Below are 12,354 nucleotides of genomic sequence, written 5' to 3' on the forward strand. Positions count from 1 at the left end.
TTCTTAATATTGGATAAGATTTGATTTTTTATTTTTTATTTTCAACAACCACAAACAAGTATAAGCTTACCGGTCATGTGACTTCCGCCCGCGTTGGATTGGTCGTCTGCTGCTAGAACTGAACCTGCGCGAAACATAATCTGCGTGTTTTGTGACTTAATTTCGAAAGGCGTTTGGTAATTTCTATCAATACTCCATTACCCAGATTGTTATATTATTGATCTGATACTTTTGCATTGTTATGCTCAAATTACATCTTATATTAGCAGATTCATCACCATGCTGATGTTGGCTACCTATCACTATAAGAAGAAGAAGAAGAAATGAACCGCTGATTTGAGGAAGACAAAGTAAAATTTATGATGAAAGATGCTTATGCTTCGTACTTCTTTCTCTGTTGGACATTCTGTTTACATCGTGTTTATATTCAGTACTTGGCTTTAATTCTTAAGAAAAGAAAGAGTATCATCTAGACTCCACACGCTGTAGTATTAATTTATTTTGACTACATTATTTCAGTTTATGCAGTACTTGTGATCAGCTGATTGATGTACAGGAAGAATCTTGCCTAATAAATTTTTATGTTTTCAGTCCATTTGAAGGATTGTCTCAGCAGTTTACAAAGGCAAACATGTCTTCTCAAGAGGTAATTTGATATAATTGTCTCAAAAACGGGTACTTGGCGTCGCTCAAAACTTTTGTTTTAACCCCTTTTGGATACCATATTGGATTAAGTGTCAAAAAGTTGGATCAACAGTGTTTTCATTGTGACAGGGGAGGCTACCGCTCCTTTTCACAGCAGACTCTGCACCCGAGTTGTTGGCCTTTAAGTCAACACCCGTGGTTTGTGGAAATCTGTTTGTGATGGGGTCTGGTAGTTTCCGATTGTCTGTATGTTCATGGAAACCTTCGGGTTTGCATAACAGTTTTTATAGGGCTAAGAAATTAGCCCTAATATTTTCAAACCTGTTTGATTGCACTTCGCTTCCCGAGGTGATCGTAGTGTTTCGGCACTCGGTTACATCTGGCGCTTGCGAGCAGGGATGGGACTCGGCATGATATGTTCAGGTAATGGCATAATATGACCACTGAACATGTTCGTGCTGTTCCCATTCTGCGAACTTGGGATGGACAGTGGTCCCCCGGTTCGGAACTTCGGGACGAAGTTCATTTCAAACGGGGGCGATTGTGACAGGGGAGGCTACCGCTCCTTTCACAGCAGACTCTGCACCCGAGTTGTTGGCCTTTAAGTCAACACCCGTGGTTTGTGGAAATCTGTTTGTGATGGGGTCTGGTAGTTTCTGATTGTCTGTATGTTCATGGAAACCTTCGGGTTTGCATAACAGTTTTTATAGGGCTAAGAAATTAGCCCTAATATTTTCAAACCTGTTTGATTGCACTTCGCTTCCCGAGGTGATCGTAGTGTTTCGGCACTCGGTTACATCATAAAGATCACATATAATTCTTTCTGATCCATTTTGTTTTATGTTGTGTGGTTGTGTGTCTGTGATGTTTTACAAAATGCCCAAAACAGTGCGATTTGAGGGAACAAAACAACCAATTTGGGCGCGACTCCAATGAGTTAATTAATGAAACATTGCCATAGCATGTATTCTTTACAGGGTTTTTTTATGGAATAAATTATATGTATGTACAGTGAAACACCCCTTGTAAGACCTCCCACTTTAAAGACACTAGGTTGTCAGCGTTCACAACGTCTGTAAATTCTTCCCTTTTAAGACCTGATTTTTTCTGATTTTTTGAGGTCTTAAAAAGGGGTTCCACTGTAATCTTGTTTTCCATAACATACAATGGTGTTGACGAGTGTGTGTACATGCAGCAGGGAGACCTGACCCAGACTGTAGCCAATCACTACAATCAGCTGCAAGAGACCGGACTGGAGATTCGTAAACAGAGTCGCATCTTCTTCCTGCGCAACTTCAACAACTGGACGAAAAGTGTCCTGATTGGTCAGTTTTTAGGAAGCATAAGATGATCCAGTTTCAGTAACTTAAATAAGAAAAAAACAAGACTGTCAATGGGGGTGATGGATTTAGCTTGTTGGTAAATGTTGGATGAAATGAAATCGTTTGTTTTGTTTTCTGTTTGCAAGAGAGAAAGAAGCTAGTGTGTAAATCTGTTCTGAAATTAACAAGATTATATTTGTTATCTGCTGTTCTTGCTGTGGCAGGAGAAAAGAGGAGTGCATGTGCCCTTTTCACACCCTTTTATTGCAGTACGGCAAGCAAAATTTGCAACAGAGAAGCTACAGAGACGAGCGATGTAAACCTAAAAGAATACTCGGTCACAGCATGCATGAGATGTAGAAACTAATGCTTTTATCATAATGTGACAGAAAAAAAAATTCATGAATAGTTAAAAATGTTGTCTTCTTTTTGCAGGAGAGACACTGCAGCAGCTGAGACAAGAAGACAGAAACAGACCACTGACTGTCCTGGATCTTTGTTCAGGAAAGGGAGGCGACCTTCTCAAATGGAAGAAGGGAAATATCGACAAATTGGTCTGTGTTGGTAAGCGATTCACTTCTAGGATATTCTAACTTGTTTTTGCAGTTCATGTGTGCACTGTTTGGTATCTAAAACAGAACTGTATTTGAAACTGTAAACTTAACATTCATTGGAAAGCAGTTCTCTGTTTTAAAACCCTCTGTTTCCTTAAGAATCTTTAAACAAAATTTTTTAATCTGAAACAAAATTGTGTTCGGGATGAAAGTCGCTTGTTATTCTCTCAGGTGCCAGGAGACTGGTTCCGAATAACTCTCACTTACTCTATTACACATGTCATATGTATTTAGAGCGCTTGCTTATCAGATCTTTGTTTTCATACTTTTGCTGTTTAAAGGCCGAGGGTCGGGTATAAAAGCAGAGCGGCGCTTGGCACTTCAGTCTAATGTCCAACCCTTTTCAGGAAACGAGCTCTCACTTGAAATATTATTTTCAAAAATACTCTGTCTATGCCAATCTCAAAAGCACCATTTTTGTCAGGCAAACATTTCAAGGTGTACACCATACATGCACCCCAAAAAGTGTTTCTAATAAGCCCTGGATAACGTACTTTCAGAAAAAAATTCACTCACCAAATTTGAATTCAAAATCAAACGGCTGTCAGTCGTGGTGGACTGGGCGGAGCTAAAGACACGAGAAAGATAATGTCCACGCACCGCTCATTCCTTTTCGGCAACACACACCCGCAACACGTTTACCAGATGTTGCCTGACCCCAAAGTTCCGGTCACTCTGCGCTATTGCAGCCGCCATGGATGCTACATGACACCACTGGCTAATCTGTCTGAGCACTTTCAATGATCGTTCTGTAATTAATAAATTATTTCAAAGATAGTCTGCACTTTTCGAATGTTAGTGCTTTTCTTTTCTTTTAAAGTGAAACATATCCATCCGAAAAAAATGTGTTCTTCTTGGGCTGAAAAAGTAAGCTGAAGCAAAAAATGTATGTCTCTAACTGAAGTTATTGAGTGGATGAATACGATCGTGAGTTAGGTACCAATGTCTTGAATTTATGGCAGACTTTTTCAGAGAAAATAATATTGTACGCGTTGCTTGATGTTTCCGGTAGAACACCGCGTATCACAGTCACACACGTTGGAACCAGGCACTCATGAATCATGAAAGACACTTTCTTCACTTTTTCACACACTAAAACACCACTCTTCAGGCGACTATGCGGCAAATGTCGTAATCCCTGTCTGTCACAGATATCATATTCATCAACATCCAGCAATAGTGATGCTCTGCTATCTAATTAAAAATATTAGTCACAAAGCTATTCTCATCCGTCCACGACGCAAGACCATGCCTTGACTGACTAAATGAAAGTTTTCCCACCAAATTTCTCCTCTTCCTGCAAATTTTGGTGACCTAGTTAGTCTCAGACAAAACCAAACATGTGGGCTGGGGGAGGGAAATGCACGCTCACAGTGCCGTTATGTATCTGGATTTACTGGTCAACCTGAAGCTAACGGTCACATTTGTAATTAACAACCCGCAAACTATATCCTTTTTTCAAAATAAGGGTGTCTAACAAGTCAGTTTCAACTTGTTAGATTCACAGACTTTACATTTGATTTATTATGGCAAAGACAATGGTCAATATATTTTCTCTAGAGAATGCAGTCAGTTTGTGTAACCAGGGTTCCACTGTTCCAAAAGCCGGCTAGACTGACCTACTCGTCTTGAAAACGGTACCGACCTTGATACCTTGGGAACTGTAAAACCAAGACACAGAGCTACATAGTGGCGCCAGTATATTGGATGAAACATTAGAAAGCAGTGACACATTGAACTCTGTAGGTGGTTCCTCAAGTTCTTGACATCCGATTGTTGGGATTGTTGGTGCGAGTTTCCACTCTGGTTCTGCACCAAAAGAGAGGGTATTTCTACTCTTCAGTCTACAACACGAAGTCAGGTTGACCGGTTGCGTCAGTGTATGGCACTGCATAACTTTGACCATGTGCTCAGTTGTATTACACAGTGTACAAATGCGCGCGCGCATGCGACGGTGTGTGTGCGTGTAATCTGCACTAAGCGGATTTATTGCTAGTGTCAATAAATCATTGCCACTAATAATGGTTCCAAACAATCGTCAGAAAAAAAGGTGAATATCACACACAAAAACAACACACACACACACACACACACACATAACGGGAATTTACAGAGGTTCACAAGAAAGGCACACAGCAAGGAGAGGTATGCAGTCTGCTGTTGGCTTGTTTAATCAAGCGGAATGCCTTGGCCACTGCATCCACCAGACTAGATAACCTGAGACCTGTCGGTCACTGAAAATAGGCTCCGTCCAGACCCATGGGTATTTCGGCCTGTTGGACCTCGGCCTTTAAATTGTCTTCTCAGATTTTCTTATCATATCTGTAAATGTATCTCCATTTCAAGACTTACTCTCTTTCAAGTGCCACATTTCTCAGATTTTCTGGAGATGGACCTTCAGTTGTTTTGTTGGTAGGATTTTTTGATCTCATGCCTGCAGTGTCTCTATTTCTATCTTTTTCTTGTCTCTTTAGACATTGCTGGTACTTCAGTGGAACAGTGCGAGTCCCGATACAGAGACATGAAAAGCAGGGGTAGAGGAGGTCGGGGTGGCTATGATGACAAAGTTTTTGATGCTGAGTTCCTGGTTGCAGATTGCACAAAGGTGAGCAGTTGATTGGATCAAAAGTTAAGGAAACAGGTTTTGCAGCAAAACGGTCTGCAAAATGTTCATCATCTCTGGCATAAAATTATTTATAAATGAAAACAGAAAGCTGTAGCATCACCTAATTATTTTTTTTCTTTGCTCATGTTACCATCCCTCTATAATTATTGTAAGGCTAAAATGATAAAACATTCACAAAACTAAGTTGTTTTATTATCTTTTATTGAGTGGTGCTTTTTTGACTCACATGCGAAGCAAAAGTGAGTCTATGTACTCACCCGAGTCGTCCGTCCGTCCGTCCGTCCGGAAAACTTTAACGTTGGATATTTCTTGAACACTTGAGCGGACTGGGTGGCCGAGTGGTAACGCACTTGCGCTCGGAATCGAGAGGTTGCGTGTTCGACCCTGGGTCAGGCCGCTATTTTCTCCCCCCTTTCCTAACCTAGGTGGTGGGTTCAAGTGCTAGTCTTTCGGATGAGACGAAAAACCGAGGTCCCTTCGTGTACACTACATTGGGGTGTGCACGTTAAAGATCCCACGATTGACAAAAGGGTCTTTCCTGGCAAAATTGTATAGGCGTAGATAAAAATGTCCACCAAAATACCCGTGTGACCTGGAATAATAGGCCGTGAAAGGTGGATGCAGCGCCTAAAGGCAGTCGATCTACTGGCCGATGTGAATGCGTGATATATTGTGTAAAAAATTCCATCTCACACGGCATTAATAGGTAACATGCGCCTTGAGTCGCCTTGTGTGGTGAGATACGTGCGCGATATAAATCCTCGTAAATAAATAAAAATAAAAAAAAATAAATAAACACTATTCAGTCTATCAGTACCAAATTTGGCAAGATGGTGTGTGATGACAAGGCCCCAAAAAACATACGTAGCATCTTGACCTTGCTTCAAGGTCAAGGTCGCAGGGGCCATAAATGTTGTCTAAAAAACAGCTATTTTTCACATTTTTCCCATTTTCTCTGAAGTTTTTGAGATTGAATACCTCACCTATATATGATATATAGGGCAAAGTAAGCCCCATCTTTTGATACCAGTTTGGTTTACCTTGCTTCAAGGTCAAGGTCACAGGAGCTCTTCAAAGTTGGATTGTATACATATTTTGAAGTGACCTTGACCCTGAACTATGGAAGATAACTGTTTCAGACTTAAAAATTATGTGGGGCACATGTTATGCTTTCATCATGAGACACATTTGGTCACATATGATCAAGGTCAAGGTCACTTTGACCCTTATGAAATGTGACCAAAATAAGGTAGTGAACCACTAAAAGTGACCATATCTCATGGTAGAAAGAGCCAATAAGCACCATTGTACTTCCTATGTCTTGAATTAACAGCTTTGTGTTGCATGACCTTGGATGACCTTGACCTTGGGTCAAGGTCACATGTATTTTGGAAGGAAAAATGTGTAAAGCATGTGAGTCGTATGGGCTTTGCCCTTCTTGTTCCCTCTAGTTTTTCAAAATGAGACTGCAAAAAAGAAAGGCCAAGGGATGCATTATTAGAATGGGGAACATGTTAATGGAAATTTTTTGGTATTTTACAGGTAAAAATCTAACAACAAAATACCTTGAATAAAATTGGCAACCGGTCATATATGTCCGTTGATGTGTCATTTGACTGTTTTCCTGGACAGATAAAATACAATCAGTGTGTTCTAGACTTGGTTTTGAGAAACGCATTTCTGCGAGAATCAGGTTTTATACTTACAAAGGAATAGCAGTTTTGTAAATGGCTAGCGCAACCCTACACTGAAGAAAGTAATTTAAAAGTGGAGGGAGAAATTAATTCTTGGTTGTTATGCAGTCTACTTCATTTATTTGAAAGGAGGGGGGGGGGGGGGGGTGTAATATTTGTGTTGTATGTGGTTTGCATTGTCAGATCTGAATGTGACCATGTGTGGGTGCTCGACAGGCTCGACTGAAGGAGATGTACAAAGACCCCAGTATGCAGTTTGACATGGTGTCCTGCCAGTTTTCCTTCCACTACAGCTTTGAGAGCTACCCACAGGCCGTCACCATGATGAAGAATGCTGCAGAGTGTTTGCGGCCAGGAGGATACTTCATTGGCACCACACCCAATGCATTTGAACTTGTGTGGGTGATTTTTTTACTACAAGATTATGACAAACTCCTCCCTGGCACCTAGCTGGGCCATACAAATGTGTTTTGTTATCCTGTGGGTTTTAGTCAAACATGACATGTTTATAAGGTAACTTGCAAGGACTTGATGTTTTGCTATGATGCATAATTGAAGTTTCATGCTGCAGCCTTTTTGTTAGAATGAAAGGATGGATCTTTGAGTGTGCATGAAGAGTTTTAGGGCAAATATATCTAAAATAAGTGGGTTACAGCTCAATGTTTCGGTCCCCTGGTTTTTTCTTTTATCCAAAAAGCTTTGCATGCAAACTAATGTTAGATGTGACGTTCAATCACGTCAAAATGTCAACTCTTTGCAACAATTTTTAATACAGTATGTGTACCCTGTCATCTTACTTCAGACGCAGGTTGCAAGAATCTCCAGACAATTCCTTTGGCAATGATGTGTACCGTGTTACGTTTGATGAAAAGGATCTGAGCAACATGCCACTGTTTGGAGCAAGATACAACTTTCACCTGGAAGAAGTTGTCGATTGTCCAGAATTCTTGGTCTACTTCCCTCTGCTTGAAAAGTGAGTTCCAGTATTGGTGTTAACCGGTAATTACCGGTATTTTACCGGTTGAAACGAGAAAATACCGGAACAAAATTGGCTGCCGGTATGACCTACCGGTTGATTTTTTAGAACTATCGGTGTTTCTTCACTGGTAAAACAATAAAACCAGTACTGAGCTGGACTCTTACTGGTTCCAATTACCTGCCTACCGTTTTGTTCTGGATTGTTTGCATCATAAAGCAGGGATGAAAATTCTCCGTTTTTTCCGACTTTTCCGATTAGTTTCAATGGGCCATCCGATTTATTTGTGCGATTCCGGTTTTTTTACGGTACGGTTTCTGTTTAAAGACGAACAGTCTCATCCTTCTCAAACAAAATGGCGAGCGCGAAAGTTCTCCAACGTGACAAGGATCGACTTCCCGATTCTTACGAGTTACAGTGTGACTTTACCGACATATGCTTTGTGTGCGTGAGATTTGTGTACTTTGAGATTGTTAGAAAACCGAAACAAATGGAGGGAACTGGTTGTCAAATCGTCAGTGGTGCCCCAACAGTCAACAAAGACTGGTACGATGATGATTTGTGTGCATATTTATAGTCTGTTTCATTCATGTTGCCTGTCATTTGCATTACTAATTAGAGCTGGATATATTTTGATAAGTAAACGTTAGAGTGTTCACCAGATCATCTGTTTGTGCGTGTGTATGTCTGTGGTAGAAACTTTAACATTTCGTCATTTGAAGACGTCACATTATGGCGTAAGAGGGTTAGACGTCACGCGAAGGAATTACTGAAAGTCTCGGTCATTGTTTTTTGAGCGGGCCGAGACTAGTTGGCAGTCGTGTCGTAGATTGTTGACACTCTCTCTCTCTCTCTTTATTTTGCACCCACTGACATTTTTTTCCCGGGGCAGCATGCCCCTGGACCCCCCCCCCCCCCCCCCCCCTAGTAGTCTGAAAGTGATATAAAATTCTATATATATATATATTTATATTTCATGACAATACCAGCTTGTTGTAATCCCTTTTTAATGCCTGAAAAAGAAGTAGATTTGCTTTCAAATAAGCACCAGATTGCTTCATTTTGTATGTTTGAATCCAATTTTAAGGCTCAGATAGCCCCAGATTGCACCAAATTGCACCCTTGAAAAAAAAAAAATTCCGGGGGGGCATGCCCCCGGACCCCCCTAGAAGTCTTGGCGCTTCGCGCCTGCGAAACTTGGCGCCACGCGCCTTCGAATTTTTTTTCAGTTTTGTTTTTTCCTTCACTTTTCATCCCTGTAAAAGTTTGCGTACCGGTTTGAAAAAATACCAGCGCCATCACTGGAATTCACGTTCAAATGCAGGTGAATGATAGGGTGTTATATTGGGGCCGGATTTGGGTGTCGTTTTCAAATGCATGGGAGTGCATTACTGTCTGGGAGGCAAGGAGCAAAGGAGATCTTTTTTGTTTACACTAACAGGCAGGGAAAGAGGTATAAGATATTGTTTTTGTTGTATTCTAAAAAGACCGTGTATTTACACTTCTTGATCCGACTTGCTTATTCTTTGAGGACAAAGATGTTTATTTTCAAAAGAGTTTGAAGTTTGTGTACAAATAATATCTTCAGATATCTTTAGATGGTTGTGAACAATAGGGTTTCACTTATTCTTGCTTTGTCTAACAGGCTGGCCACAGAGTTTGGACTGGAGCTAGTGAGGAAGACACGCTTTGATGATTTCTTCCAGGAGTTCTCCGACAAGAGAGAATACAAAACCTTGCTGAACAGAATGAAAGCGTTGGAAGTGAGCATATTTTACCCTCACTGTGTTTTTGTCTGCATGCCAACTTAAGTGGGGGTGGCTGCCATCCTTTTGAGCTCGGATGTGAAAAAGTTGTTTTCAGTCCCACATGGTGATAACACGAGAACAGCAGAGAAAAGAAATGTTTAATCTAGAGGGGCAGGGAAGACCCTTTTGTGACAGGGCAAGAAATGCAACATTTCAGATTTGACTATGCGATAATGTGACTGGGTGGCCGAGTGGTAACGCACTTGCGCTCGGAAGCGAGAGGTTGCGTGTTCGACCCTGGGTCAGGCCGCAATTTTCTCCCCCCTTTCCTAACCTAGGTGGTGGGTTCAAGTGCTAGTCTTTCGGATGAGACGAAAAACCGAGGTCCCTTCGTGTACACTACATTGGGGTGTGCACGTTAAAGATCCCACGATTGACAAAAGGGTCTTTCCTGGCAAAATTGTATAGGCATAGATAAAAATATCCACCAAATACCCGTTTGACTTGGAATAAAGGCCGTGAAAGGTGAATGCTCGCCTAATAGGCTACTGAGCTTTACTGGCCGATGTGAATGCGTTATATATTGTGTGTAAAAAATGTCTGTTTGTCTGTCTGTCTGTAAAAAATTCCATTTCAAACGGCAGAAATTAATATGTAAGCGCCTAGGGCTATATCTAGATTAGGCGCATAAAAATGATCACAATAATAATAATAATAATAATAATGTCAGTACTCCTACAAATATGGTGACTAAGTTTGATTGTGCCCCCCTTACCTGATGTGTACAAAAAAAGCCAAACTTAATGGGAACCAACTGCTGGAATGGACTGGTTGAAATTGAGATTTGTTTGTGATTTTCAACCTGTCTGACCCAGCTTCTGTTTACAACCAAGTTGTGCGTCCTCACATTCAAATTTTACTTACAATTATGTGCGACAAGACCTGACGCAAACTGTAAAGAGATTTTGTGTCTTCCAGCCCTACCCAGCTGACAGTGGCAAAGAGTTGGTGGGCCTCCCAGACAGTGACTACACCCACGCTGCAGAGTTCCTGCAGTCACAGAACCAACCAGACTCCAGCCAGGAGGAGCGTCAACCCAGAAGAGTTGTAAGTTTTCACTCAATTCTGAACGCTGCTCGAGTATTATCTATAATGTTTGGTCATAAGCCATTGCTCTTGGCATTGACAAGGTGTACGCAAGATAAGGGTTGAAGTGTGCTGACTATACCAAGCATTTTGATTGGGGAACCCTGTAATGAAGATTAACTTGTACTTCGTTTTTGACAGAAAAATTTGAATTGTTTCTCCATTGTGTTGTGACTCAGTTTTGGAAACCCTGTGAGGGTGATCAATTTTTAATTGCCATTTCAGGAGGAACATTTTGAATAATTTATCCCTGTTATTCCATGGTGCAGCCATCAGTGTGAAGCAGATCAAGTTCAGTTTACTGCTGTTTCAGTACATATTCAGGCAAGCTGATTCCTGATTTTTGTCCAAAAATATTTGTATGACCTTTGAATATTTCAAAATGAAATGTATTTTGCAGGGAACTATGTCAAAGGCTGAGTGGGATGCAACAAGTGAGTCCTTTGTGTTGTTTTATTTAATAATCAGAGTAAGGGGATGAGGAGAAAAGTCTGTTTTGAGCACCATGTACTTGAGCTGTAATTTACAAGCAAATACCAACGCTAGAATACACTTCTACCAAGTTTAAAGAATGTGTTTGCTTGTAGTTGACATAAGTGTAGTCTTGCCACACATAAATTTAGTGTGCTGTACATAGTAAGTAAAGCAGATTAACAAAAAAACTTTAAACAAACTTTGAGCTTTACTTCAGTTTCTTGTCTAGTAGTCTTGCTTTATTCCATTTGAAATTCAAGTTAGGTATTATTTTTGTGTGCCTCAAGTGTACCGCTTTTCCGAAGTTTCCATATTATATATATGTAGTTGCAACACTGTAAATGTTTTTATGCAGAGATTTTTCTTTGTCATTAAATCGGTTATACTTTCTTTTCAGCAATCTACCTGGTATTCGTTTTCCGAAAAAAGAAGGAATGACAACTAGATCTGGCTTCATCATTGCGAGAGAGATATGTTTGCCTGATACACAGCTGAAAGTCAAACACACAAACTGAGAGCATTTGCAAGCTATGCATTACAGTGGTACCTGTGATAACACCAGCAGGCCCTTTCCATGAGAGAACACCTCCCCTGAAAGGATACCATCTGCTGTCCATTTATCCTGACCAAAATGTACCTGTCATGAAAGGCCACCTACAATTTGGGGGACCCCTTTGGCTTGTCCCAAGGGTGCACATGTACTGTTGTATTGTGTGAATCTGACATGGAGATAACTATAAATGTTGCTCGCGAGTGTGAGAGTGAATTGTTCAATGCTGCTGGTGCTTTAAAGACGATGTTGTGAAAGATTGAAAGTGTTGTAGCACTGTGTGTGACATTTTCTAGGTCTGGGGTGTAATCATGAACAGTGTTCAGAGAGTTAATGTGCTTAAGGTGTCGGTATCATGTAATAAAATGTTGACACGTGACATACTCATTTGTTTCCTACAAAATTATGTTGACCCAGTGATCTGTGTGAAAGAGAATCGGTATGCATGTACATAAGACTATACATGTTCGTACACACACACTCTCTCACTCTCACTGTCAGTACTTGCAGTTTCATTGCTTAACCACAGTATGCTTGAGAAGACCAAATTACTAAAAGC

At 40.7% G+C, this 12,354-nt stretch overlaps 1 protein-coding gene across 1 annotated transcript; it reads left to right on the top strand.

The window, feature by feature from the left end:
• Positions 1-56: 56 nt before the first annotated feature.
• Positions 57-12,178, top strand: LOC138967627 (mRNA cap guanine-N(7) methyltransferase-like). The gene is made up of 11 exons (XM_070340233.1): positions 57-176; positions 592-646; positions 1,841-1,970; positions 2,403-2,531; positions 5,056-5,186; positions 7,118-7,299; positions 7,704-7,874; positions 9,523-9,640; positions 10,604-10,732; positions 11,172-11,205; positions 11,643-12,178. The coding sequence occupies exons 2-11, from the start codon at positions 632-634 to the stop codon at positions 11,681-11,683; spliced, it is 1,080 nt and encodes a 359-aa protein (XP_070196334.1). The 5' UTR covers positions 57-176; positions 592-631; the 3' UTR covers positions 11,684-12,178.
• Positions 12,179-12,354: the final 176 nt, after the last annotated feature.

The sequence above is a fragment of the Littorina saxatilis genome, linkage group LG1 (assembly GCF_037325665.1).
Source record: "Littorina saxatilis isolate snail1 linkage group LG1, US_GU_Lsax_2.0, whole genome shotgun sequence".
Taxonomy (NCBI): domain Eukaryota; kingdom Metazoa; phylum Mollusca; class Gastropoda; order Littorinimorpha; family Littorinidae; genus Littorina; species Littorina saxatilis.